The 26,289-nt window shown below is 28.6% G+C and overlaps 6 protein-coding genes across 7 annotated transcripts; 4 read left to right on the top strand and 2 right to left on the bottom strand.

The window, feature by feature from the left end:
- The first annotated feature begins 121 nt into the window (after window positions 1–121).
- Window positions 122–2,175, top strand: Mmy (UDP-N-acetylglucosamine pyrophosphorylase mmy). The gene is made up of 3 exons (XM_083050258.1): window positions 122–609; window positions 723–1,119; window positions 1,240–2,175. Exons 1-3 carry the CDS (start codon window positions 122–124, stop codon window positions 1,777–1,779), a joined length of 1,425 nt encoding a protein of 474 aa, XP_082906384.1. The 3' UTR covers window positions 1,780–2,175.
- Window positions 2,176–3,975: 1,800 nt separating this feature from the next.
- LOC145943048 (uncharacterized) lies at window positions 3,976–5,296 on the top strand. Its single transcript, XM_083050260.1, has 4 exons — window positions 3,976–4,254; window positions 4,325–4,578; window positions 4,674–4,793; window positions 4,894–5,296. The coding sequence occupies exons 1-4, from the start codon at window positions 3,976–3,978 to the stop codon at window positions 5,294–5,296; spliced, it is 1,056 nt and encodes a 351-aa protein (XP_082906386.1).
- A 5,798-nt stretch (window positions 5,297–11,094) lies between these two features.
- LOC145942952 (uncharacterized) lies at window positions 11,095–13,105 on the top strand. Its single transcript, XM_083050125.1, has 6 exons — window positions 11,095–11,209; window positions 11,707–12,020; window positions 12,089–12,336; window positions 12,449–12,568; window positions 12,666–12,977; window positions 13,099–13,105. Exons 1-6 carry the CDS (start codon window positions 11,095–11,097, stop codon window positions 13,103–13,105), a joined length of 1,116 nt encoding a protein of 371 aa, XP_082906251.1.
- A 4,503-nt stretch (window positions 13,106–17,608) lies between these two features.
- On the top strand, window positions 17,609–20,817 carry Sse (extra spindle pole bodies like 1, separase). 2 transcript variants are annotated; one of them, XM_083050256.1, is made up of 10 exons: window positions 17,609–17,838; window positions 18,096–18,366; window positions 18,597–18,813; window positions 18,897–19,186; window positions 19,262–19,398; window positions 19,485–19,701; window positions 19,800–20,107; window positions 20,187–20,354; window positions 20,448–20,593; window positions 20,675–20,817. In XM_083050256.1, exons 2-10 carry the CDS (start codon window positions 18,130–18,132, stop codon window positions 20,815–20,817), a joined length of 1,863 nt encoding a protein of 620 aa, XP_082906382.1. In that variant the 5' UTR covers window positions 17,609–17,838; window positions 18,096–18,129. The 2 variants fall into 2 exon arrangements, with proteins under 2 accessions (XP_082906382.1, XP_082906381.1); XM_083050255.1 differs by having other exon boundaries at window positions 17,610–17,953.
- A 327-nt stretch (window positions 20,818–21,144) lies between these two features.
- On the bottom strand, window positions 21,145–23,331 carry Gmppb (GDP-mannose pyrophosphorylase B). The gene is made up of 6 exons (XM_083050259.1): window positions 22,920–23,331; window positions 22,487–22,650; window positions 21,996–22,389; window positions 21,742–21,903; window positions 21,416–21,647; window positions 21,145–21,313 (listed from the first exon to the last, which is right to left on the bottom strand). The coding sequence occupies exons 2-6, from the start codon at window positions 22,637–22,639 to the stop codon at window positions 21,145–21,147; spliced, it is 1,110 nt and encodes a 369-aa protein (XP_082906385.1). The 5' UTR covers window positions 22,640–22,650; window positions 22,920–23,331.
- Window positions 23,332–23,669: 338 nt separating this feature from the next.
- Window positions 23,670–25,119, bottom strand: Rpn12 (regulatory particle non-ATPase 12). The gene is made up of 3 exons (XM_083050118.1): window positions 24,985–25,119; window positions 24,658–24,730; window positions 23,670–24,423 (listed from the first exon to the last, which is right to left on the bottom strand). Exons 1-3 carry the CDS (start codon window positions 25,105–25,107, stop codon window positions 23,804–23,806), a joined length of 816 nt encoding a protein of 271 aa, XP_082906244.1. The 5' UTR covers window positions 25,108–25,119; the 3' UTR covers window positions 23,670–23,803.
- Window positions 25,120–26,289: the final 1,170 nt, after the last annotated feature.

The following is a 26,289-nucleotide window of genomic DNA, read 5'->3' as shown; positions in this document are numbered from 1 at the left end:
TTTTCCCTTGCTCATCGACGCTGAGGAATTTATCTGCGGATTTGTAAACGCGACGCGCGATAAAGGGGATTCTATTACAAGACTCGTCCTCCAAGTGTCAAACGCACCTGACTGGGGCTGGATGACGAGTATGGAGGCTCTAAAAGGGAAGTTGAACGAGTACGATCAGGGACAGCTGCTCAGATTTTGGGAGGAGCTGACAGATGAAGATAGGAACCAGCTGGAGAATGATATAGAGGAGTTGGATCTGCGAGAGACCACTGTGTACTTCATAAAGGCTACGGAATCCTCCCAGTGTATTGGTCAAGGTATGCTGGATGACAAGGTACAGCCTATTGACGAGGCGAAAATCGCCTCTGTCAGGACTTCAACGAAGGAGGAGTTGAGGAAGTATGAGGAACTTGGTCTGACGGAGGTTGCTGAAGGTCGTGTTGCTGTGTTACTGATGGCAGGTGGCCAAGGCACACGTCTAGGAGTGACTTATCCCAAGGGCATGTTCGATGTTGACCTGCCATCTCGTAAGACTCTCTTTCAGCTGCAAGCGGAGAGGATACTTCGTTTGCAGAACATGGCGGAGCAACGTTGTGGAAAACGTGGAGAGATAGCTTGGTACGTAGTCTAAAAAGAAATCATAGAAATAAAAAATAAGTATAAGTATGTATCGTAAGAAGAAGAAGCTAAATATCTCAAGTAAATTTAATTCTTCTTTCCTTTCTCTTCAGGTACATCCTTACCAGCGACGCTACTCATGACGCTACTGTCGCGTACCTGAGCCAGCACGACTACTTCGGTTTGAAAGAAAGAAACGTTCGAGCCTTCAAACAAGGTATGCTGCCGTGTTTCACTCTTGATGGGAAGATCATTTTGGACGCCAAGCATCGGGTTTCCAAAGCGCCGGACGGTAACGGAGGATTGTATCGCGCTTTGAAGAATCACAGGATACTGGACGACATGGTGGAACGTGGTATCCGGAACATTCACGCGCATTCCGTGGACAACATCTTGGTGAAAGTGGCGGACCCTATATTTATAGGATACTGCTTGCTCTCTGGAACAGACTGCGGAGTCAAAGTTATCGAAAAGTCCTCACCCTCTGAAGCTGTTGGCGTAGTTTGCAAGGCATGTGTACTTTTTTTGTTATAAAATTTAATAGACTATATCTCATACAAACGACTCGTCTCTAGAATCTAAAATTTGATCCAAAAATAAAATCTAAAATGTTTCTCTCGATGAATGTAGGTGGAGGATCATTATCAAGTGGTGGAATACAGCGAGATCACGAAGGAGACCGCGGAACTCCGTCACGAAAACGGGCAGCTGGTGTACAACGCCGCCAACATATGCAATCACTACTTCACGATTGACTTTCTGAAGGACATCGCGTACTTTCACGAGAAAGACCTGATTCTGCACGTGGCGAGGAAGAAGATTCCGTACGTCGACGACGACGGGGAGAGGATCGCGCCGAAGATTCCCAACGGTATCAAGATAGAGAAATTCGTGTTCGACGTGTTTCCCTACGCGAGGAACTTCGCGGTCTGGCAGGGGACTCGCGAGGAGGAATTCAGCCCGTTGAAGAACTGCGATTCCGCCGGTCAAGATTGCTCGAGCACAGCTCGCACCGATCTGCTCAATCTGCATAGAAAATGGTTGCTGGACGCGGGTGCGAAGGACGTCGGCGACGGCGTCGAGGTCTCCCCTCTGCTCTCCTACTCGGGGGAGAATCTGCGTCAAATCGCGAACGATCAGTCTTTCGCAGGACCGCAAGTTGTTGAATGAATAAAAATACGAAATGAAAAAAAAAAAAAAAAAAAAAAAAAAGATTCCGTCGATGATGAGCCTATGTTAATGAGCTAAATCTCGGAAAACACACAACATTGACATTTACATTCCTGTGATGAAATAAGATTATAAAAATGTAAGTAATATCGTTTTTATAATAATTGTATTTTGTAACGATGGGGGACTTCGAGATTTATATATATAATTTGCAAGCTTTCAAAATTGGTTATTATTCAAGGAGAGATCGAAGAAGAAGACGTGTAAAGTTTGTAAAATAAGCATATAATATTAACTGTGCATCGAATTTTCTCGGCTGATATAAATTGAAGTATATATGATTTGGTGATAATCTCGCAATATTGTAAGTTGTTTATAAATATATATAATCATTTTTATATATTGTTAAATAAAAATTGAATATACAAAAGTTTTCAATTACTAGTGAATATATATAAATAAATAATAAATATTTTGAAAATAAAGAACTATGTCTTAATATTATTTCAGATTAAATAATAGAAGTTATGGTAAAATGATAAAAATATAGGATATCTAGGCACAATATAATTTTAAAGCAACAAACAGTAAAGAAATTTCTGTATGTTTCTTAAAAGGAAAAATATTTTATAAATTGTAAAAATCTAAAATGCGTTCAAAAAGATATGTACATACATATCTTTTTGAACGCATACAGCAAAGAAGTATTCTATGTCGTTTCTTAAGAATTTTCATATAGGGAGGAATTAAAATTTAAGTAAACGCGCGTCTTCTAATTTAAACGTTATTTTGAATTAAAATAACATTTCATATAATTTCACAAGCACAAGGTCGTTTTCGTATGTTTTAGTATTTATAAGTTTCGTATTATTACAAGGATGATGACCGATCTTTCGTAGACATATAATTTTTAAATTTCGTTTTATAAACGTTGTTGGAATCAGATTAATCATGGATAATAATGCAACTCATTACAATGTGAATGTCATAAACAAATATTATACTAATCTAGAATATGATATAAGCAAAGAGGTGAGTATGAATATATGAATCATATATGTATATATAAATGTATTATTAATAAGACAATTAGAGAGATTATTATTAATTGAGATTTTTCACATTAATATTGAAGACAACGAGAAAAAAAATTGATTTATATTGTAAAATATATAGATAATACTGTATATACTTGTTTTTAGAAAGCATTAAAGAAAATATCCGATTTATCTTTGGAATTAAAAATTCCAGAAGCCAATAATTTCACACAGAGGTAAATAAATGCTTAAATTTAAGATGTAAATAATATGATAAAAATGCAAAAGATGCTTTTATTCTTTTCATGCTTATAAATAATATGCATGTGTGTCTATTTTTTTTTTATTTACAGATTCTACGAAGCGGGATCAATAATGCGAGATAATTTTTTTCTTTTTGCATTGGTTTGTGAACATGAAGATACAGTTAAGAATATTATTGATTATTTAAACTTTTTTGGCGTGCAACATATGTTTGACACAATATGTACGTATAATAATTAATATGCTTAAAATTGCAATTGTAAAAATATATTGACATGACATTTTTTGCATCTATTTATAATTTTATTTTATCATAAATTTTTATTTTACTTATATATAAGTAACAAAAGCACTATATAAGAGTACACATAAAATTCTTTTGTCCCCTAGATGGATTCGAAAATATAGATGAAATAATCATGTCGTTAATGCTTACAATTTGTAATATAAGTAAAGAACCAGAAGTGCAACTATTTTTGGAAAATGCTCTCGTGTAATTATTCAATGCAAAATATCTTATATTTATTTATATTAACTATATAATTAATAAATCAATATATTCTTTTATCATATTATTATAAAATAGATATTCTTTTCGATATTTTACACACACACACACACACACATATATATATATATATATTATTCTTATATTTTAGCAAAAATTCGACGACACAGGATTTTACACAAGAAAATTATAAAACTCTACTTTCAAGTGAGAAAATGATACTTAAAGTATAATTTAAAAATTATTACTTTTAATATTTTCAAAAACTTTTAAATATTATATATAAAAAATTAGTTTTCTTATAAGTTATTGTACAAGAATTAGTACTTTTTGTATAAATAATATTTTTTATTTATTTAAATTTTATTTATAGACCGGTACATTGAAATGGTGCTTCTCGAAGGATCAGATTTGTATGCATTTATTAACTGTTTGAAAATAAAAAATGTTGCGTCTTCTTTAAATAAAATTTGGGTCCAAGAATCAATGAACAAGGATTTTCAATGGCATATAAAGAAATATTTTGGACATTTAAACGTTCCCATTTATATATTTCAATCACAGCAAGAATTACTTACATCGCAAATATTGCATCGTGGATTGAAGATACTTTCCATATGGACAGAAGATATCGTAGGTGCAAGAAATTTAGCAGAGTCTTTACAGGTATATCATATTTAAAATTTATAAACATAAATGATATTGTAGTTATTAAACCAATTTTTACTCTTATCAGAGACATATTGTATTCATAAATACACATATGAATTTTTGTGCTGGTATCTTGTTACCTTACACAAAACTATTTCCACTTGAATGTCAATTTTTATCTGAAAAGGAATATATGAATAAAAAAGATGATCATAAGTGGATAATAAATCCACAATCAGATCATACAATTTATAATCTGTTTTATGGTGGTATGTGGCAGATACCTATCCTAAATATATATTGGGAACACAATGATATTTTACTGGCAAATGCAACAAGGTACAAATACATTCTCTGACCTTATATTTAGTAATAATTTTTAAAATTAAAAAATTTAATACATTAAACATTTTTAACTTGATCGATTAATGTAGGGAAGATTTTAAAAAATGCACGAAGTCGGCTGAAGAAGGATTTAAAATTTGGAGTAAAAAGTCTATTATTTCTAGAATGAATATATTATCCAAGCTTGCATCAACATTACAAAATAAGAAGTATGTGTAAATTATTAAAATTAATTAATTTTATTTAATACTATTCATGTTTGATAACTTTTTATATACATATAAGTGTTTTCTTTTTTCTTTCTCTTAGTGAAGTTTTATTAGCGAATGAAGTATTTAAGTGGACAAAATTGCCGTATTACTGTAAGAATAAAATGAATCGCTATCAAAATGACAAATTTGAAATAACAAAAGTTCGTATACCAAGAGGTATTATTAGTCTTAAAGAGACAGACAAAGTTACTCTGTTTCGCGAATTAACACAATGTTTAATTACTGGCAATTCTATTATTGTGCTATGTAATCCAAATTTGTGTACACTAATACCATATTGTGACATATTTTCAACAGCCACAATACCACCGGGTGTTATAAATCTCATTTCAAGTAATGTTATAGAGGACATTAAATATGAGAATCTTCAAAAATTAAACCCACATCAAGTATATGCACAACTTACTATAACCAAGCACATTGTACTTTGTCTTAAATAAAAAATTATGATAACGTAGCATATATAATTATAATATTCATGTTTGATAACTGAGTTATAAGATTTTTAATATCATGTTTTATAGCAATATATGTACAATTGTAAACACATGTTCCCGTATTATTTAAATATTACATATTAAATATTTGTTTAAATTTTAGAATAATGATGCAATCATCTCCATTAATTTTTATCTTTCGAAATAAATTTATAGTCCAATAATATATAATTTCCCATCTCTCTATATCATGACATTTTCTAGCTCTATATCACAAAAGATTATTCATTATGATTGTTAGTTATAAAGATTATAAATATGTTATATTGCTTATATTGTATAATTTATGTTTTAAAATTTTTTGTTTCACATGCGTCATAATTAATAAATAAAATATATATTAATTACTATTACAGTAAGTCACAATTAAATAATAAAAGATTAAACATATAAGGTTGTAAAATAAAATAATTAAATGATTGTATAATAAAAATATTTAATAGTCACGAATAAATATTTATAGATATTACGACTTTTGAAAATCATCTCTAAATCAGAAGCAGAAGGCTTAAAAAAGTTTGTACACATAAACAATTTCATATAAATGCGATTATAATTTTAGATTTCTGTTAGCAAACTAATTTTTTTAAAAATAAAATTGATATAGAAAATCAAATAAATTTTCCTGCAAATCCTTGTGTTATCTTATAATTCATTTAGTTATAAAAAATTGTATATAATGATTGTTATAGTTAAGAGTATTATGATACGTAGGGCAAATCAAATATATAAACGGGAATTTTTTTCGTAATTTATTTTGAATAAAAATAAAAAATATATACATCAGTTTCATTTCTATATAGTTTCTCGCTACAGAAATGCATTTTTGCCAGTGGATATGAGGATTTTGGTGATCCTGTTTTCGTAGAAAATATAGAGGAATGTGTAATAAATTATGGAAAAAAAATTCTCGTTTATATTTGATTGCCTCTATTCGTAATATTATTAGTTTTAAAATAAATAATCACTATGATTTCCTGCTTGTATCAAAATATCTATTTTTTGCACACAAGGTCGCCTTTATCTGTATATTTATAATAATCTTTATTGTTGTGCAAAGCAGGTAACGCGCGTGATTAATTTCTCATAAACGTATATATATGTAATTCATCTGTAATCTCTCATTTTATAAACTATATTGTTGAAACCAGATTAATAATAATGAATGAACGCGTGATAAGTATAGAGAAATATTATACCAATCTAGAATACAAAGATGGAGATAAGATGATGGTGAGTATAAATATAAAAAAGATAATAAATAATAAACTATATATATATTAATAAAAGATTATGAGATTTAGTATTAAAATTAGAAACAAAAAGAGACCATTTTCTCTATGTTTCTTGTAAAATGTGTAACACTATTTCGTATGTGTACTTTTAGAAATCATTACAACGAATACATTATTTATCTTTAGAATTATCATTTATGGAAACTGACAATTTCGCATATAGGTAAATAAATATCTAAACTTAAGATGTAAATAAAGTGATAAAATGTGAAATAAGTTGCTTTTACTTATAATTAGCGATATTTTATAATGTGTTCATATATTCGATTTTTTGGTTTATAGATTCCTAAGAATGGCGACAATAATGGAAGAGAACTTAAACTTGTTTATGTCAGTTTGCCAACATGTAGATTCAGTTCTCGGTATTCTTAATAGTCTCTATTTTTATGGTGCGACTTTTAAGCTTCAGGATGAAGTTGATTGCGACGGTACGCATAATAAAATCCTTGCAATTACATTATTAAAAATAATATATTAATATTTTATATATTATTTTTATGCGTTCCTATCATAATTTTATTTTAACATAATTTTATTTTACTTAATAAATAATAATGGCACTCATCTTCTATATATTATAGCAACACACATTATAAACGAAATTCTTTTGTTCTCTAATAGATGACGTATTTGATATAATCGAGAATTTTTTAATTACAATCTTCTATACATATAAAGAATATGCTATACAGGAATATTTGGAAAATATTATGTAATTATTGAGTGTAAAAAAATATTGAATTGTATTATATTAATCATCGATCACTATTATATCAACATTGCGATATTATAATTGTTATTTTTATATTTTAGTGTCGACAAAACAAAATTAGAGTGGTATTATAAATATAAAAACCTACTTAAATGTAAGAAAAACATTTATAAAAAATAAAATTCATATGTATCTTATAAATAAATACTTCAATATTTTTGTAGACCTGCAGGTTGAAATAATAATTTTAGAAGATTCAGACTTACATGCAATCATTAACGATTTGAAATATAATAGAGTTGTAGCTTGTTTAAAAAAAATTTGGGTCCAAAAATCAATAATACACACTTTTATGTGGCATTTTAAGAAAAATGTTAAATTGAACGTTCCCATTCAAATATTTCAATCGAAGCAAGAAGTACTTACACCCAGTACATATGAGAATAATATATTAGATAAAAATATTACAGTGAATTTTGTATGTATATGGTCAGAAGATGTTACAGCTGCAAAAAATTTAGCAAGATCTTTAAATGTACATCATTAAAATTACAAACAATATATAATATTGACAAATTGGGTTGAAATGTATTAAAATATTTTTTTTTTTTTTTTTTTTACAGAAAAGTATTGCATTTATAAATATGCACATGGATATTTGTCCTAACGCCCTGGTTCCAATTAGACAAATATTTCATCCAGCAATTAAGTCTTTTGATTTAATTACGATAGACAAATGTAAAAATAATCTAATTAATCCAACTACGCATAAAGATTTACCATACAATCTGTTTTATGATGGCAAGTGGCAAAAACCTAAGAAAAATACATATTGGAAACATGAGAATAATTTGTTTGCAAATGCAACTAGGTATATATTAGAAATAGACGCGTACTCTTTTTTATTCTGTGATTTTTGAATTTTTAAATATACGATTTAACGAAATATTATATTGAACTTATAATTATTTAATTTATTGTAGTCAAGATATTATAGAGTGTTTTAAATCAGCTACAAAAGGATTCAAAAATTTGAGTACTATGTCTAGTGATTCTAGAAGGCAAATGTTATCTAATTTTGCAACTATATTAGAATGCCATGGGTATGTTGAATCATCATATATCTTATTTCTTGTAGATTTACATCTGTTTATTATCTCTTATTTCTCTTTTATGATTTTCTCTTTTTTTTTTAGGCAATTTTCATTATCCGAAGTAGTATCTAAGTGGATCAGTATGTCATATATTTATGAAAAAATGTCATATTATGTTAAAACTGAAAAATTTGAAGTAATAAGTATTTGTAAGCCAAAAAGCATTGTTATTCTTAAGGAGGAAGATGAAACTGCTTTGTTTCAAGAATTAACACAAAATTTAATTATTGGCAATTCTGTCATTGTGATATGTAATCCAAATTTATGTATTCTAGCACCATATTGCAATATGTTTAAAATGTGTAGAATACCTTCGGGTGTTATAAATCTCTTGTCAATTACAAATAATGTTGATATAGAAAATTGCGATGTAGAAAATGTAGAAAATTTAGAGAAAGCACTGAAAAAATTTACAATAATGCAACATATTTTCGTTCCTCGTAAATAATTTATAGTGTTAGGCATAAACCTGTACGGCTTTATATACACAAGTACAAACTCATTCATTATCATAAGATTATAATATTAGAAAAACGGTGTCTTTGTTATTAAGTTTATAAATTAATTTTTTAAAAATTATATTTATAACAGTAAGAAAAAATCAAATAACTTTTCTCCGCCTTATATTGATATATCCTCTAATTCAGTGTTTTAAAATATTATGTGTTATAATTGTCGGTTAAAGATGTCATATTATAAATATATGTTGGTTTAATTAATAATATATATTGTACAATTTTAATTTTTTATTTCATGTATATCGCACAATTAGAAAAAAAGAAAAATATATAATAAGTTTATACAAATAAAAAACATGTATAATTATAATAATCATTTGATAACCGAATGTCATATATTTGCATTAAATATTTAATAAAACAGTATTGATTGCTAATTGTAAGTATAATATATAATAGTGTTGATTTATATTATATAATTTATATTAAAAAACTCACCCTACATTATTGTCACCACAGAATTGCTCCACCGGCGCCTGATGCCTCCTAGGCCTGCTCCTCCTCTCAGATCAGGTTGATCAGGATTGCCCGATAATTCAAGTCAAAGTCTGCTGATTTACGATAACACGCGATACTTTGAACGACACTCCCGCACTTGAACGCGCGATACTTTGCACGACACTCCCGCACTTAAGGGGGGAACCTGGTTTAGAAGGCTGACAAAATACATAATTTTTATAATTTTTTTTCTCAGCTAAAATAAAACCAATTAATTCCAAATTTTAGGCACAGTTTATTATACATTTAAATTATGTAAAATAATTTTTTTATTAAAAAATATTAAAGTTTTATTTAAAAAATAAAGCTATATTGATAGCGCCCATTTTTCACTGAAACAAAAAAACCAATTAATTTTTTTAATGTTATATTATTACCTTCTATTTAAACTAAAAAAATTAAAAGAAAAGCAAAAATTGAAAAACTTTTACAACTTTAAAAAAAGAAGTTACAATTTTCACGAAAAAATTGCGACTTTTCTTTACAAAAAAAATAATCTAATTTAACTTTTCTCAAAAATATTTTCAGCCTCCTAAACCAGGTTCCCCCCAACGCGCGACACTTTACCATTCGAACTGCATTAAGACTTGACGTTGATCTATAACATATAAATAAAATTCAAATTATAAAAGTGCTCAAAATAATTAATACTTCAAAAAATTATTATTTTCTATGCATTAAATTTTATATTCGATAATAAATATATCGGAAAACACTAGACTCCTATACATAAAAAAATTTTTAATTGTATTATTAAATCGTATTTAACTTTTTAAGTAAAACAATAAAAATGTATTTCCTTAATAAAAACGGTCATTTAGACATATTTTACTGTTTCGCATTACAATTTTTAGCGCATTTTTTATTTGAATAGAATGTTATGATAATATTACTATAGCTTTAAAATACTTAGCATATAATCACTGATTTGCTGCTTTGTATGAAAAATATCTATTTATTATTGCTTAAACACAAGGTCGCCTTCTGTATTTAGAATTATCACTGTTGTGCAAATAAGCTGGTGACGAGCGCGATTAATTTCTCATAAACTTATATATGTAATTCTATGTAATCTCATTTTATAAACTATTGTTGAAACCAGATTAATAATAATGAATAAACATGTGAGAAGTATAGGTGAATATTATACCAATCTAGAATATGAAGATGGAGATAATAAGATAGGGGTGAGTATTATAAATATGAAAAAGATAATAATAAAATAAACTATTAATAAAGGACTGATTTAGTATTAACATTTTGGAAACAAAAAGAGACCATTTTCTCTATGCGTTTCTTGTAAAATGTGTAACATTATTTCGTATGTGTACTTTTAGGAATCATTAGAACGAATACGTTTTTTATCTTCAGAATTATCATTTACGGAAACTGACAATTTCGCACATAGGTAAATTACATTTAAACTTAAGATACAAATAATAATGTGATAAAATATAAAAGTTGCTCGTTATTAGTGATATTTATTTATAATGTGTTTATATATATATATATATATATATATATTCATTTGTTTGTTTGTAGATTTCTAGATACAGCATCACTAATGGAAAAAAATTTGAACTTTTTCAAGTCAATTTGCAAACATGTAGATGTAGCTGTTACTGTTCTTAATTATCTCTATCATTTTGGTGCGGCTTTTACGCTTGAGACTGAAACTGGTAATTGTATGCATAATAAAATGTAAATTACATTTTGAGAAAAATATATAGATGTTATATATTATTTGCATTTCTAATAGTCATAACTTTATTTTATCATAGTTTTATTTTATTTATGATATATTAATGGCACTCTACCGTTTTATATTATTTTGTTCTCTTTAGACAATAATTTTATCGGGCATATATTACTTACAATCTACTATATGTATCAAGAAGATGGTATACAGACATTTTTGGAAAGTGTTATGTAATTATTCAGTGTAAAAATCTTACAATTATATTATGTCCATTTGTCATTATTATATATTAAATTGATTAAATTATTATATTAAAATTGATATTATCATAGATATTTTATAAGTTATTTTATATTTTAGTAGCGGGGTAAACATAAATTGGTATTATGAATATAAAAATCTTCTACGTAAGGATAACATTTATATATAGATAAATTGTATATATCTTATAAATAAAACACTTCAATATTTTTGTAGTCCTGCAGATTGAAATGATAATTCTAGAAGATTCAGACTTGTATGCAGTTATCAATTGTTTGAAGTTTATTAAAAGACCTGTGTCTTGTTTAAAGAACATTTGGGTTCAAAAATCAATAATACAGACTTTTATGTGGCATTTTAAGAAAAATTTTTGCCATTTGAACGTTTTCATTCAAATATTTGGAACAAAGCAAGATTTACTTACATTCAATGCACCCGAGAATATACTCGATGCAAATAATACAGCGAATGGAGTATCTATATGGTCAGAAGATATTGCAGCTGCAAAAAATTTAGCAAGATCTTTAAATGTACATCATTAAAGTTACACAATATATAACATTGACAAATTGTGTTGAAATGTCTTTTCTTTTTATAGCAAAATATTTCATTTATAAATGCACACATGAATATTTGTCCTGACATTGTAATTCCATTTCAAGATATATTTCGTGAATCAATAACAAATCCGCCTCCTAATTTAAACGTGATGGAGAAAAATAGTCCAATTGATCCAACTGCGCATAAAGGTTTAACATACGATCTATTTTATGATGGCATATGGCAAAAGCCTAAGAATAATACATATTGGATACATAAGAACATTTTATTTGCAAATGCAACTAGGTATAGAAATAAACATATACTTGTTTGGTCTTCTACTGCTGTGATTTGATTTTTCAAATATACACGGTTTAACAGAATTATATTAAATTTATAATTATTTAATTTATTGTAGACAAGATATTATGGAGTGTATTAAATCAGCTACAAGAGGGTTCAAAAATTTGAGTACTATGTCTAGTGATTCTAGAAGGCAAATGTTATCTAAGTTTGCAGCCATATTAGAATGCCATGGGTACGTTGAATCATTCTATATCTTATATCTTGTATATTTGCATCTGTTTATTCTTCCATGATATTTTTTAATAATTCTCTTTTTTTTTTTTTTTTAGTGAATTTGAATCGTCCAAAGTAGTATCCAAATGGATAAATATGTCATATATTTCTGGAAATATGTCATATAATAATGGAACTGAAGAATTTGAAATAATAAGAACTTATAAGCCAAAAAACGTTGTTATTCTGAAGGAGAAAGATGACATTACTACTGTGTTTAAAGAAATAACGCAAAATTTAATTATTGGCAATTCTGTCATTGTGATATGTAATCCAGATTTATGTATTTTAGCACCATATTGCAATATGTTTAAAATGTGTGGAATACCTTCGGGTGTTATAAATCTCTTGTCAGCTGAAAATACGGAGTATATTAATTCTAATTTTTTAAGTTCAACGTCATCTCAAGCGGTTTTAGCATTTACTGTAACGCAGTATATTTTAATTTTTCGTAAATAATTTTAATAAGATATGGCATGTGTGCTGTAGTGTTTAGCATAATTCTGTGTACCGATATATATATATATATATATATATATATATAATATACAATAATAAATAACTCATTCATATTAAAGATTATAATGTAAGAAAAAGATGTCTCTTATTGTTAATTAAGTTTTTAAATTATTTTTTTTAAATTGATAGAAGAGAGAAAGAAGAGAGATCAAATATCTTTTTTCTCCCATTTTCTATTGCGATATATAATTCAGTCTTTTAAAAGATTGTGTTATAATGTTGGTTAAAAATGTCAAGATTATATACCTATATATGTTAATTAGATTAATATTGTATATACAATTTTTTTGTTTTAATGTTCTTCTTTTTCACATGTCTCACACAATTAATAAATAAAATACAATAATTTTACAAAATAATAACATGTGTAATTAATAATTATACGATGAATGAATATCTAAACTTATGTAGAAGAAAATTCAAATTTCAAAAATCAAGCGCATATTTAATCGTATATTTAACTTTAAAATCATAATACAGATAATTAATAGAGATTTGTGTGTCTTAACAAAAGTAAAATATTTTATAAATATTTAAAAAACGCAAAAGAAAAAAAAATTTAATTTAAATAGAGAGATAACAAAACGATACATCTGTGTCGGTTATTATTATTCTTTAAGAAATTTTATATATAGAATAATTAAAAGCATGAATATTCCATACAATATAAATAACACTCGTTATATATAATTTATATATTTTTATCTGTTCAATCTTTGTTCGATGTTTTAGTTTAGTATTAGTATTAAAAATGAAATTGTTATTAGCTTTAAAATGCCTTATGTATAAGCACGATTTATGTTAAAGCATAGTTATTATCGATTTGTTGATGTTTTCTGTATCAATATATATATATATGTATATATATAATTTTTTTTGCACAAGCACAAGTTTTTATTTTTGTGTTTACAATGATTACTGTGCAAAGATTATATATAATATGACCGATCTGTCATAGACACATATATGTAATTCGATCTTTAATCTTGCTTTATAAAATATTGTTAAAATCAGACTAATAATCATGCATAAGTGTGTAGAAACTATAAACGAATATTATACTAATTTAGAATATCAAAACAATAGAAAGGTGAGCATGAATAATATATATATATACTAATTTCTTTTTTAAGAAATATATTAATTAAAAAGAGATTTAATAATTAACATTGAGAACAATAAAGAGCAAAAACTTGATATATATTTTTTTTTCTTGTATAATACTTATAATATTACCATATCTTTTATATACATATTTTTAGGAAGCACAAGAAAATATATCCAATTTATGTAAAACATTGAAATTTAAGGATACTGACAAACTTTCACATAGGTAAATAAATGCTTAAATTTAAAAATATATAAATTGTTATTTTTATCGTTGTCATATTTATATATATAATATATATATGCATGTATATATATATGTAATGTGTATGTGTGTTTTTATGTTTATAGATTCTTTCACACAGCATCACTAATAAAAAACAATTTAAATTTTTTTTTGTCAGTTTGCGAACATGTAGATGTTGTTAACACCATTATTGATCACTTCAACTATTTTGGTGCAATTATTGAAATTAATGATGCGTATAGTACGTATAATAATATTCTTGCAATTTTAATTTAAGAATATATTGATATTATTGCACATGTTATTCGTATGCATCATAAATTAATTTTATTTATGGTTATTCATGATTTATATATATATATATATATATATATATATATATTATTTATGGTTTTTTATTTTACTTAATAAAAAAATGAAATTCTTTCGTTCTCTAGTAAATAATGATACGACAATTAATATCTCAATAATGCTTATAATTTGCAACATGTATCAAGACCATGAAATGCAGCTATTTTTGGAAACTGCCATTATGTAATTATTCAGTGTAAACAATGTTATACTGTATATTTTATATTAATAATTAATTAATATTATGTTAAAATTGATATTAAAATATTATATTATATTAATATTTTATTTATATTTTAGAAAAGAATCACAAATGGAAGGATATAATACTTATAAAGAACTTATAAGTAAGAAAAACATATTTATAAGATATAATTTAGACCCGTATCTTAATTTATATATAATTAATCGCTTCAATATTTTATATAGTGCTGCACGTTGACATAATACTTCTAGAAGATTCAGATTTGCATGCAATTATGAATTGTTTGAAATTGAATAAAAGCGTTGCGAACGTTTTAAGTAAAATTTGGATCCAAGAATCAATAAGACAGACTTTTATGTGGTATTTTAAGAAATATTTTGAATATGTTCGGATTGAGTATGTTTCTATTCAAACATTTCAGTCAAAGCAAGACTTATTACTTACACTCAGCAATATATCTCTATGTAATGTAAATACTGTGAATATAGTATCCATATGGTCAGAAGATATTACGGCTGCAAAAAATTTAGCAGAATCCTTGAAGGTACATTGTTAAAATAAAATTATATTTTACATTATAATTAAAATTATTATATTACACAATATGCCATTAACACACATATATATATTGCCAAATTGTGCTATTGAAACGATATATGGCTTTTTTTTCAACAGCATGATATTTTATGTATAAACACATACATGAGTTTTGATCCTGGTGTTATACTTTCATACATGAATGTAAACTTGAAATCATTAGATTTCTCTTCGAATTTATATCAAATGAAAGAATATACATGCACAAATCCAATAAATTCAACAACGCGTCAAGATATGATGTTTGGTCTGTTTTATAATGGCAAATGGCAAACACCGATTGAAAAAAAATATTGGATGCATAATAATATTTTATTTGCAAATGCAACCTGGTATATAAAAAAATACATACATATATATAAACACACACACACACACACACATATATATATATATATATATATATATACATCTGGTTATTCTGTATTAATTTTTAGAGATTTAAATATAGTTTAACGAGAAATTACATTGAATTTGTGATCATTTTATATAATTTATGTTTGTAGTGAAGATGTTGTGAAATGCACTATTTCAGCTAGAGATGGATTCATAATTTGGAGTACTATGTCTAATAAATCCAGAAGGCAAATATTAGTTAATTTTGCAAACTTATTAGAAAGCGAAAGGTATGTTAAATCATCCTATTATATCTTCTTTCTTGTATATTTGTATATATATATATATATATATATATATATGTTTATTCTCTCTTGATATTCTTTAAAAAAAACTTTCTTTTAGTAAATTTCCATTTGCCTATGCAATAAGAAATGGGATAAATTTTTTATATATTTGTGAAAGTATAATGACTTGTAGCTTTGAAAATGAAAAAGTTGAAATATCACAAATTTACGGACCAAAAGGTACTGTTATTCTTAAAGAAGGAGATGCGACTACTTTGTTTGTAGATTTAACAATAAATTTAGCTTTTGGCAATTCTGTCATTGTGATATGTAATCCAGATTCATATATTCTGACACAATGTTGCAATATGTTTAAAATGTGTGGAATACCTCCTGGTCTTATAAATGTCTTGTCAAGTGAAAACGCTGATTTTAAATATGATATAATTAATGGCAGCGCATCATGTGAAATATTTGCAGGTATTTCTTTAATACGGCATATGATAGTAGCTCGTCAATAATTTTAATAACATATATATATATATAGCATATATGCTCCAATGTTTATGATAAATTTATGCGCATATATATATAAAAGCATATTGAAATATTAGAATTACAAAAGAATGATTTCTCTGTCATTAATTAATTAATTTTAAAAAAAATGTAAAGTCAAATAAGTCTTTTATCGTCGATTTCTATATTTTATGGCATTCTCTAATTTAATGTTATAAAGATAATAAAAAAGATTGTATATCATTCATCGATTATAAATGTCAGATGGTTAATTACACAGATGTCAAGATTATAAATTAGGTTAAAGATAATAAAGTTGATTAAATTAATATTGTATAATTTGTTGTTTTAATTTTATATTTCGCACATATGTCGCGATTGATTTTTTATCAATCACAATCATTTATATCATATAATTTTATATAATATATCAAAGTGATCGTTTCAAAATTGAAGATATATATTTCAAAACACAATTTCTATCTACAAACACTAATTAAAGATTTAATTACCTGTAAATTGCCAGCATTTTGTTCAAACTAATATATTCAACACTTCCCACAAGTTGCATCGTGCATCCGCAAGTTTATTTGAAATTTAGCACAGTTGTAACGTCGCGCAAGCCAAACACGCGACAGGCACAAATGACACGCGATTGGCTATTGAATGGAGAATTTTGTAGAGGCGCTACACTCGTCCCTAAATATCACTAGTAACTTTCAATTTTCAATGCGTGCAGTGTTGCTAATTTCAGATCGTGGGAGAGAGCGCTGTCGATGTGCGCGCGCGTTCGACTTTAACCTTCAAGTGGCGCAGTGCCACGCGGTCACGTGTCACACTCGGCGCGAGGAGTGGGGGCAGAGAGTGGGGGGATGCGCGCGCCGGCGCGCCCGCACGTGCGCGGCGCACCCCCCACCACCCAGCCCCCACTCCGCGCACCAAATTCCGATCGCGTAACGCTGCGCCACAAGGTCAAAATCGAACGCGCCGCGCACATCGACACACGCTCTCTCTCCCCCGTCCTGTGTTGCACGACATGAAATTGGCAACACTGAATGCATGTGGTACTATAATTAACTGTTGATTTAACTTGAAACTTGCAAGAAATCTGAATCCTGTATTTAAGGAGTTCTTCGTCTTGTGATATAATATTGAAGTAATAATAATTAGCAAAATTGCGTGAGTAATAGAACTCAATCTAGTATTATGCTGTTATCACTGAAAGTGAATTATAATAAAGATCATTGTATGTGATTACGTGAAAAAGTTTGTGAAAGGATTGTCAACAAAACGTGCGAGTTTCGTATGATATAATTTTTAGTTTGTTACGTCTTTTCTGAACAATCTCGAGCGACATGAACTCGATTACTGACAAAATTATGCGAATTTTGCACAAATGTCATCCTGATGAGAATAATTTCGAAAATAAATCGAAAGTGAGGAATACGAAAAAATCACAAGAGAAAATCGAAGAGAAAAAGTTGAAGATCAAAAATAATGCAGAAAAATTACTTGCGGATGCACGATGCAACTATGTGGGAAGTATTGAATATGCTAGTTTGAATAAAATGCTGGCTATTTGTAATTTAGAGGTAATTAAATCTTTAATTCAATTAATATTTGTATATATAAACAAATAGACAGAATTGTTTTGAAAAAAAAATATATTTTAATATATATATTTGAAATGATCCCCCTTTAAAATATTATATAAAACTATTATATAAATGATTGTGATTGATAAAAAAATATGAACAATTGTGCAACGATGAAGTGTGCTTGCAATAAATATTAATATCTGCTATGCATCCTTTTTTTTCAGATTGGAGATGAACTCACAGCCATTCATCATTTAGTTGAATCTCATGCGGTAATACTTCGACAACACATTTTGCACAGATATCAGAAGAGTCGATTGTACGAGTCTCTACAGGATAAACCTCAAATATACGGATTGAAACCGATACATGTAAAGTTTGAAACAAAATTTGCAGACAATAATGAATCATTAAAATCAAAGCTTTCAGAACTACCGAAAGGTATATATACATATGTATTTTTTTTTTGCTTCAATATGTTCTTGTATAAAATTTGTTATATCTTTTTGATTTTCTGTCCGCAGAATGGTATACGATTCAGGTGACTGCCCAGTATGAATCCCCAAGTATATTAAGGCATACAAAATGCACCTCTACTGTAATGCATGCCATACATATTACAATATTGCCCACAGGGCCATTTGACGTAGAACCTTTATGTATAACTTTACCGAGACCAGAAACACAGGTATCTTATGATATCTGCCAGGAGATTAAAAATGTATTGGGTAACTACAGATCCGAGTTAAAAGCCACTTATGCAAATCCTAAACAGTATTGGATAATGCGAGAAAATCAGAACAACAAAATGAAGGTAGATTTGAATTTAAATTATATTATGCTTCTCTCTTAATAAGGAAATCTAAGATGATTTCTTATTTACTTACAGACAGCTATAAATGGATTAGAGAAGATATGGTTGCGTGAATGGAGAATACTATTTATGGCTGATCCTATTGAAAATTTGGAAATTGTAGAGGAGATGTATCAAATGATCGATAAATTGATATCAGATTTCAAACCTTTGTAAGTAATATTTGCTAGAATATTATGTAGAGCTTATTGCAATATATATTATTTACATCTTGATTATCAACATTGTGTTATTTTAGCGCTAAAATATCAAAGCGATGCAGTTGGCTTCTGGGAAAAATATCAACAAGCGCGTGTTTTCTCACGCGTGAAGAAATAGCGCGTGCAGTGAAATTTCTTCTTCCCGAATATGAAAAACTTGCAAATAACATTATTTTGTCTATTTATGGAAAGTTACCATTCATAAATAAATTGGAAAACGCAAAGCGGAAGACGTTAGTTCTAATTATCGACGAGGTAAGCATACAATATTGTATCGAAAAATAAAATTATACATTATATATCTATGTAAATTTCTATTTCGTATAATAAATCCTTTTTATTTTCTTCTCAAGCATATGGATTATGTAGCGTTTGAAGCTATGGAAATTATCAAGAACCATCCTGTTACTCGTTTCCCGTCTCTACACGTGGCGTACGCCTTATTTAAGGAACACGAAGACACTATAGTAGAAGGTTGTAAAATAATTAAAGCTAAAGAGGATATGGGAATCTGTATGGTCAATCCATCGGGCGATCTAAGCAAAATGGAGAAACGCATAAAGCTCTTTATGGACTTTTGGCTGCCACAATGGAAAACTTACAACACGGAGCTTAACGAAAAGCTGTTCGAAGACGCGCTTATAAATCACGATATTTTAATGTACAAATATTATTTCTCTATCAGTAATATTGTCATTATCAACCATTCATTTAATTATATCTTGTCTTCTTCCCTATAGGTATACTGGTCATGGCAGTGGAATAGATTATTTATCTGGAGAAAGTATCGAAAGAATAAGAGTGAGATCTACTGTTTTATTATTCGGTTGTAGCAGCGTGAAATTACTTATGATAGGCGGAAGATATCCACCTTACGGTGTTTCGAATCAATATTTAATAGCATGCAGGTAAAAAGGATGTATTGTTTATTTCCGTATCATAAGTAAGAATTTTGTTTAAATTTCAAGATAAGAAATTGCATAAATTAATTTTATTTTTAGTCCTTGTCTCCTGGGTATGCTGTGGGAAGTAACAGATGCCGATATTGACAAAATGACTGCACATTTTATGAGTAATTGGATTCCTTCATCGTCCGAGAGATCATGGACTGAGGTAGACATAGATAGTTGGAGTTCCGGTACTTTAAGTTAGTATTATGAGATAAAAGATTTATTTCATGTTTCCTCTCCACAATATTCGATAATTGTGTTATAATCAAATTTTGTAGAATTCACGAAGAAAATAGAAAGGGACAAAACGGAAATGGAGCCAGAAATGTTACGGGCAATGGCAAAGTCTAAAGAGAGTTGCTCTCATTATATGACAGCAGCTGCAATAGTAGTACGAGGCTTACCAATGAAAATAATTTAATTTCTTCCTGATACTATATATTTTTTTGTTGTATCAATGCAAGATAATTTCTCTTTCTACATCAAGTACAAAAGCGATTGTATTCCAAAAGACAAAAAGAATCTCAGTGACTATTTGTAAAGCAAAATTTGTATTTTTTTTTTATATTTTAACGCAAAAGTATCTATAAAAATGCGCGACGCGCTATATAAATATAATAACGTATAGAAAATATTGTACATACAAGTGTGTTTTTAGAAATTATTAAAAAAACTTTTCTGACCTACCTATGTATTTTGGCCGATTATTACCTTCACTGATTCGCGAGCTTAGATTACACTTTTTTGGTCACATAATAATCTGCGGGTCCGGTACAGACGTCGAAATGCTCTTGTGCGGCAAAACTTGTCCGCCATTAATATATAATTCGTCCTTTACGATAACGTCTTCTCCTAGTACAGTTGTACCTTCCATTCGCACCCATCGTCCTACAACGCTTCTCCATCCAACTATACATCTGTGTTTAAATGATATTGTTAATTAATTTTGACATTAATTTTGTGAATCTTTACACATATATATATATATATATATATATATATATATATAAAATACTTGCCCATCTAGCCATGCGTGCTCTTTTATCACAGCTGCCTTAAGAATAGTGCTTCGTTTGATGCAACATCCATCAGCCAAAGTAACACCAGGCCCAATCGTGACGTTGGGTCCGATCCTGCAATCCTTGCCAATCGTAGCTGTTGAATCTATTAAGACGTTTCCTACTATTCCTGGTCCAGAATGAAGCTGTTCAGGATGCTTCTGCCTTAACGAGGCAAGATACATAGACATTCCTGCATAAAAGCATGAATATCGGATGTAAAGAAGCAAATTAACTTGTATACAAGTATCATGTATATTTGTACAAGTAATATATAAAACACTCGCCTGTTAGAAAGTCCTTGGGTTGTCCCACATCCATCCAGAAGCCTGGCAACTCCATCGCATATAATTCCCCATCCTGAGCCATGCTTGGAAAGATTTCCTTTTCGATGCTGGTAGGTTTCAATTCTATTCTGTTCAACACGCTCGGATTAAAGATGTACAAACCTGCATTTTGTCAATATAATTTAATTTAATTAAACACAATATAATATAATTTATATTATATTGTCAATATAATTTAATTAAACACATTATACCTGCGTTAATTTTATTAGATATAAACTCTTGCGGTTTTTCGACGAAACTCTCAATTTTGCCATCCTCTTTGTACACAACTACGCCATACTTGGACGGCTCCTCTACTTTGGTGACGACTATGGTCCCCTCTTTACCGTGATTCTCGTGAAATTCGAGAAGCTGTTTAAAGGGAAAGTCGCAAATAATGTCAGAGTTCAAAACGAAGAACGGATCATCACTGGCACATAAATATTCACGCGCGAGCGCAAGCGGTCCAGCGGTACCCAGCGGCTCCGGTTCGTGAGAGAAGATGAGTTTTACTCCCAATTTCTTCGCCTCGTGAACCAACTCTTCTTCCATTTGCTTCGCTCGATAGGAGACAGCTAGTATCACTTCCGTTACATTTGTTTGTACCTAAAAGTGTTTTAAACAAATATATAACAGAAAATAAAAATTATATTTTTGCAAAACTTTGATAAATTAATTGATCAAATTACAAATATTTGCATACCAGTGCTTCGATCTGATGCAGAAGTATCGGTTTATTTGCAAATTCAACTAGCGGCTTGGGCCTACTTAAAGTAAGAGGTCGCAATCTGGTTCCGTAGCCACCTACAAGTATTAAAGCACGCATGGTCTGAATTTTTTTTCTCTTTTCGTGCATTCCTAGGAATCCTGTAACAACAAAAGAAGGGAGAGGTAATAAAAAATTGTAATTAATTCATAATCTTAATCCTAATGTTGTATCATTTCTATATAAAGTAATCTGGTAGATTACTTTATTATCTCTTTATTTTTTTCGACAAATTAGTAATAAATTTATTTATAATTTACTTCGTATATTATTATTATTATATTTTTTCAGTACAGATGGTATAATAATTCTTGCACTCTTGTATCATATTGTTTATTATCGTTAAACGAATGTATGAAATGTTACTTACGTGCAACGTCGTCTTGTTGATGAAGCAACGCGTATCTCTCTGCGATAACTATTGCCACGTAATAAGATGTGCTTGTAGATGCAAGCTACGTGTTTACGTGCATTGTGACACAACTTCCTGGCGCGATATTTTACCATCGACACGGGCAAAAAAAAACAATAAATCACTCACACAATCATAAATCTCGCTTATTCCTTTTACATAATAATTACAGATAAGTGTTTCACGAATCTCCGTTGCGGTTAATTAATTTTCTAGCAATCCCCCGTTGGACGCCATGTTTCCACATCTACCTGCCGGTAGCTGTCATCTGACAGCTGTCACTTTTGACAGCTGTCGTATTTTGCGTTGCCAAAGATTGACAAAAAATTCTTTTGTATGAATATCTTGACTCTAAGATGATTTATAAATTGTTTAATTCAAAAATATCTTTTTCACGTAATTATTAAATCGACTCACACATTTGCATATAACATAACCTCTTCAGCTGTCAAATAGGCAATGTAAAAATAAAAAAAAAAAGCAATGTAAAAAAAAATCGATAAAAATAAAATCAGTAACAATTGTTGTATTATATTTTATACTTATATATAATATATATTATATTTTATACACCTATAATATTATATATTATATAACAATTGTATTATACTTTATAATTATATTATTATATAATAAATAATAATAAATAATAAAAATAATAAATAAATATGATAATTATAATATTATATTAACATATGAGAGAAAATGTTTTTTTTTATAACATAACTTTTTATTTTAAATATATTACAAAAGAAAAAAAAAGTATTCTTCCATTCTGTCGTACAAGAGCGATAGTTTATTTAATAAATGTAAAGTACACAGAGAAAAGGGATGCATGAGCGTTAAACGATCATTTCCAGTTCCCGAGCGTAATCTATAGCAAGCGTCGCCAATTCGGAGCTGGGGATAGGCTCCTCGGATTTTTTCTCACTGGTCGTGGTGAAGTAGAAATAACCGTCCTTGGACAGATTCCAATTCTTCTTGGCGGCGAACGCTTTTATGTCTTTCTCCGTACTTAAATTCAGCATCCTCGCGGCGTCCTGGATGGAGATCTTGTCGTACGCGCTTTCCATACACGCGCCGATCTCGTCGCGAACGGTATTCAACAAAATGTCTATGAAGAAATTGTAGGACGCGGCGGGCACGTTGCCCTTGGCCAGGAAGATCTTGTTGTACGAACCCTCCATCAAGTACTGCTCCAGGCTCAAAGGATGCCTTATGTAGACGTTCGATTGTATCTGATCGGACGGAAGGAGTTCCAACTCTGTGTGAAACTCGGCGACGCGATTTTGCGACAGCAGAAACAGGAGATTCAGACCGAGAAGCTGATACTTGTAAGCCGACTCCATCAGACTGGACTTGTAATCGAAGTAGTAGCACTTGAGCTGCGCCATGTATCGTTCGAAGGAAGGTATGTCTTCCGCAGCGATGCTCCATTGCGCTCCGATTTCCAATACGTCTCCTGCGATATGTACAAAATGAATTAATATTATATCCGATTTATTATATATTAATATTATATTCTATATATTATATATATATTAATATCATAAAATATATTATATCGATATAATATACAATAAATATTAATATAATATAAAATATATTAATATAATAAAATATATCAATACAATATAAAAATATATTCGATATATATATGTAAGATTGTGAAAACTTTTGAATGAATGATACAAACTTGCAATTAATAATTCATTTTGACTGGCGGTACTGTTTGATGTTGGAAGAAACACAAGATTTGTGAGACCGATCTGCAAAGGATACACATATAATTATTGTTATATACGATAATTATGAAAATTTTATGTACACATAAAATCTAGAAACCGAAATATCAAATAAAATAATGGAATAGTCATTAAAATTCGAAGAAACAGAGTTAAAGGGCGCACGATGACAATCCATTTTGACAGTCCGCGAACACGATGAGGTTATAATAAGATAAATTTTTGTCAGCGATCATCTTGCTCGATACTCCACAAATAAAACACGTAACGTAAATAACCTTCAATTGATTGAGCAATTCGCTGCATTTCTTCAAATTACACGGTGTTTTTGTCCACTCGCGTTTCAAATTCTGATATAAAGAAGCAACATCCTTGAGGGCTGCCATTTTTAATTTCTCCATGGAACAATCAAATATCTGAGATGCGCGAGCCAAAAGAGAAACTGCGATTTTGCCAATTTTCATTATGGACAAATTCCAAAATCTCTTCGGACAGAGCACGTTTGACTGACCAATCAGGACATAGGAATCTTTGTTCCTTCTTTCCTGATTGGTTAATCGAATATTAACACCGGAAACAGGAGACTTTACGCGTTGAAAATTAAAATGGGCTTAAAATATAGAAATACTATTTTAAATATATTATTTTAAATAATAAAATGTGATTAAAAAAATTATAAAACATTATTTTGAATTGAAAATAATTTTATATATAGCATAAATTGATTAATAAAAATCATCTTTTTCTTGCATTAAAATAAAAAAAAGTCTTTTTAATTAAAACTTACTTTATAATTTTACGAACAAAAATAATTCTTTTTTTAACAATCTCTTCAATTATCTCTATTTCAAATTCTTTCTTCTTTATTTATTTCTGCATTTCTCTCTCAATTTCCAAATTTTATATTAGCATAAATTGATTTAATAAAGGTTAAATTAGATTTTAAATGTATTATCTTTTTCTTACATTAAAATAAACAAAAATCTTTTTAATTAAAACTTTTACTTCATAATTACTCTAATAAAATTTTTTATCCATCTAAAGGACATCTTTATCTCCGATTCTTATCATTTCTTCTTTATTTCTTGTCTCATTTCTCGATTTCATACTAAAAAATGATATTTTAAATATTAAAATAAGAAAATGTGATTTAAAAAATAAAATACTATTTTGGATAAAAATAATGGATTAATTGGATTAATATAATAATTAAATTAAAATAATTTGGATTTAAAATAAAACACTATTTTGGATTGAAAATAATTTTACATATAACATATAAAAATAGGTCAATATAAAGACGTATCATCTTCCTCATGCATTAAAATAAAAAATAAAAATATTTTCAATCAAAATTAACTTCACATAATTACTCTAAAAAAACAAAAATAAAATTTTTAGAACATCTAAAGCTCTAAAGGTGCCTTTTCATGCTGACGCTCGACGCTCATTTTTAGCGGCAAAAGACGTCACGTGACCAAAAATAAAGATACCAATTCGTCAATTTTGGTCACGTGACGTCTTTTGCCGCTAAAAATGAGCGTCGAGCGTCAGCATGAAAAGGCACCTTAACATCAACCATC

Source organism: Prenolepis imparis, unplaced genomic scaffold (assembly GCF_030444845.1).
Source record: "Prenolepis imparis isolate NDT839.2.m4 unplaced genomic scaffold, iyPreImpa1.0 SCAF_11, whole genome shotgun sequence".
Lineage (NCBI taxonomy): Eukaryota > Metazoa > Arthropoda > Insecta > Hymenoptera > Formicidae > Prenolepis > Prenolepis imparis.
This window is presented reverse-complemented; position numbering and strand designations above follow the sequence as displayed.

Excerpts from the sequence above, each read along its gene's own strand:
- Mmy (XM_083050258.1), top strand. The coding sequence starts at position 122 with ATGACGAGTATGGAGGCTCTAAAAGGGAAGTTGAACGAGTACGATCAG. Across the intron at positions 610-722 it reads AAACGTGGAGAGATAGCTTG|GTACATCCTTACCAGCGACG; the intron begins GTACGTAGTCTA and ends CTTTCTCTTCAG. Across the intron at positions 1,120-1,239 it reads CTGTTGGCGTAGTTTGCAAG|GTGGAGGATCATTATCAAGT; the intron begins GCATGTGTACTT and ends CGATGAATGTAG.
- LOC145943048 (XM_083050260.1), top strand. The coding sequence starts at position 3,976 with ATGGTGCTTCTCGAAGGATCAGATTTGTATGCATTTATTAACTGTTTG. Across the intron at positions 4,255-4,324 it reads ATTTAGCAGAGTCTTTACAG|AGACATATTGTATTCATAAA; the intron begins GTATATCATATT and ends TACTCTTATCAG. Across the intron at positions 4,579-4,673 it reads TTACTGGCAAATGCAACAAG|GGAAGATTTTAAAAAATGCA; the intron begins GTACAAATACAT and ends CGATTAATGTAG.
- Gmppb (XM_083050259.1), bottom strand. The coding sequence starts at position 22,639 with ATGCACGAAAAGAGAAAAAAAATTCAGACCATGCGTGCTTTAATACTT. Across the intron at positions 22,390-22,486 it reads TGCATCAGATCGAAGCACTG|GTACAAACAAATGTAACGGA; the intron begins GTATGCAAATAT and ends AAACACTTTTAG. Across the intron at positions 21,904-21,995 it reads ATCTAATAAAATTAACGCAG|GTTTGTACATCTTTAATCCG; the intron begins GTATAATGTGTT and ends GACAAAATGCAG.
- LOC145942952 (XM_083050125.1), top strand. The coding sequence starts at position 11,095 with ATGGAAAAAAATTTGAACTTTTTCAAGTCAATTTGCAAACATGTAGAT. Across the intron at positions 12,337-12,448 it reads TTATTTGCAAATGCAACTAG|ACAAGATATTATGGAGTGTA; the intron begins GTATAGAAATAA and ends AATTTATTGTAG. Across the intron at positions 12,569-12,665 it reads GCCATATTAGAATGCCATGG|TGAATTTGAATCGTCCAAAG; the intron begins GTACGTTGAATC and ends TTTTTTTTTTAG.
- Rpn12 (XM_083050118.1), bottom strand. The coding sequence starts at position 25,107 with ATGGAGAAATTAAAAATGGCAGCCCTCAAGGATGTTGCTTCTTTATAT. Across the intron at positions 24,731-24,984 it reads AATTGCTCAATCAATTGAAG|ATCGGTCTCACAAATCTTGT; the intron begins GTTATTTACGTT and ends TATCCTTTGCAG. Across the intron at positions 24,424-24,657 it reads AAATGAATTATTAATTGCAA|GAGACGTATTGGAAATCGGA; the intron begins GTTTGTATCATT and ends TACATATCGCAG.
- Sse (XM_083050256.1), top strand. The coding sequence starts at position 18,130 with ATGAACTCGATTACTGACAAAATTATGCGAATTTTGCACAAATGTCAT. Across the intron at positions 18,814-18,896 it reads GCTTTCAGAACTACCGAAAG|AATGGTATACGATTCAGGTG; the intron begins GTATATATACAT and ends TTCTGTCCGCAG. Across the intron at positions 19,187-19,261 it reads ATCAGAACAACAAAATGAAG|ACAGCTATAAATGGATTAGA; the intron begins GTAGATTTGAAT and ends ATTTACTTACAG.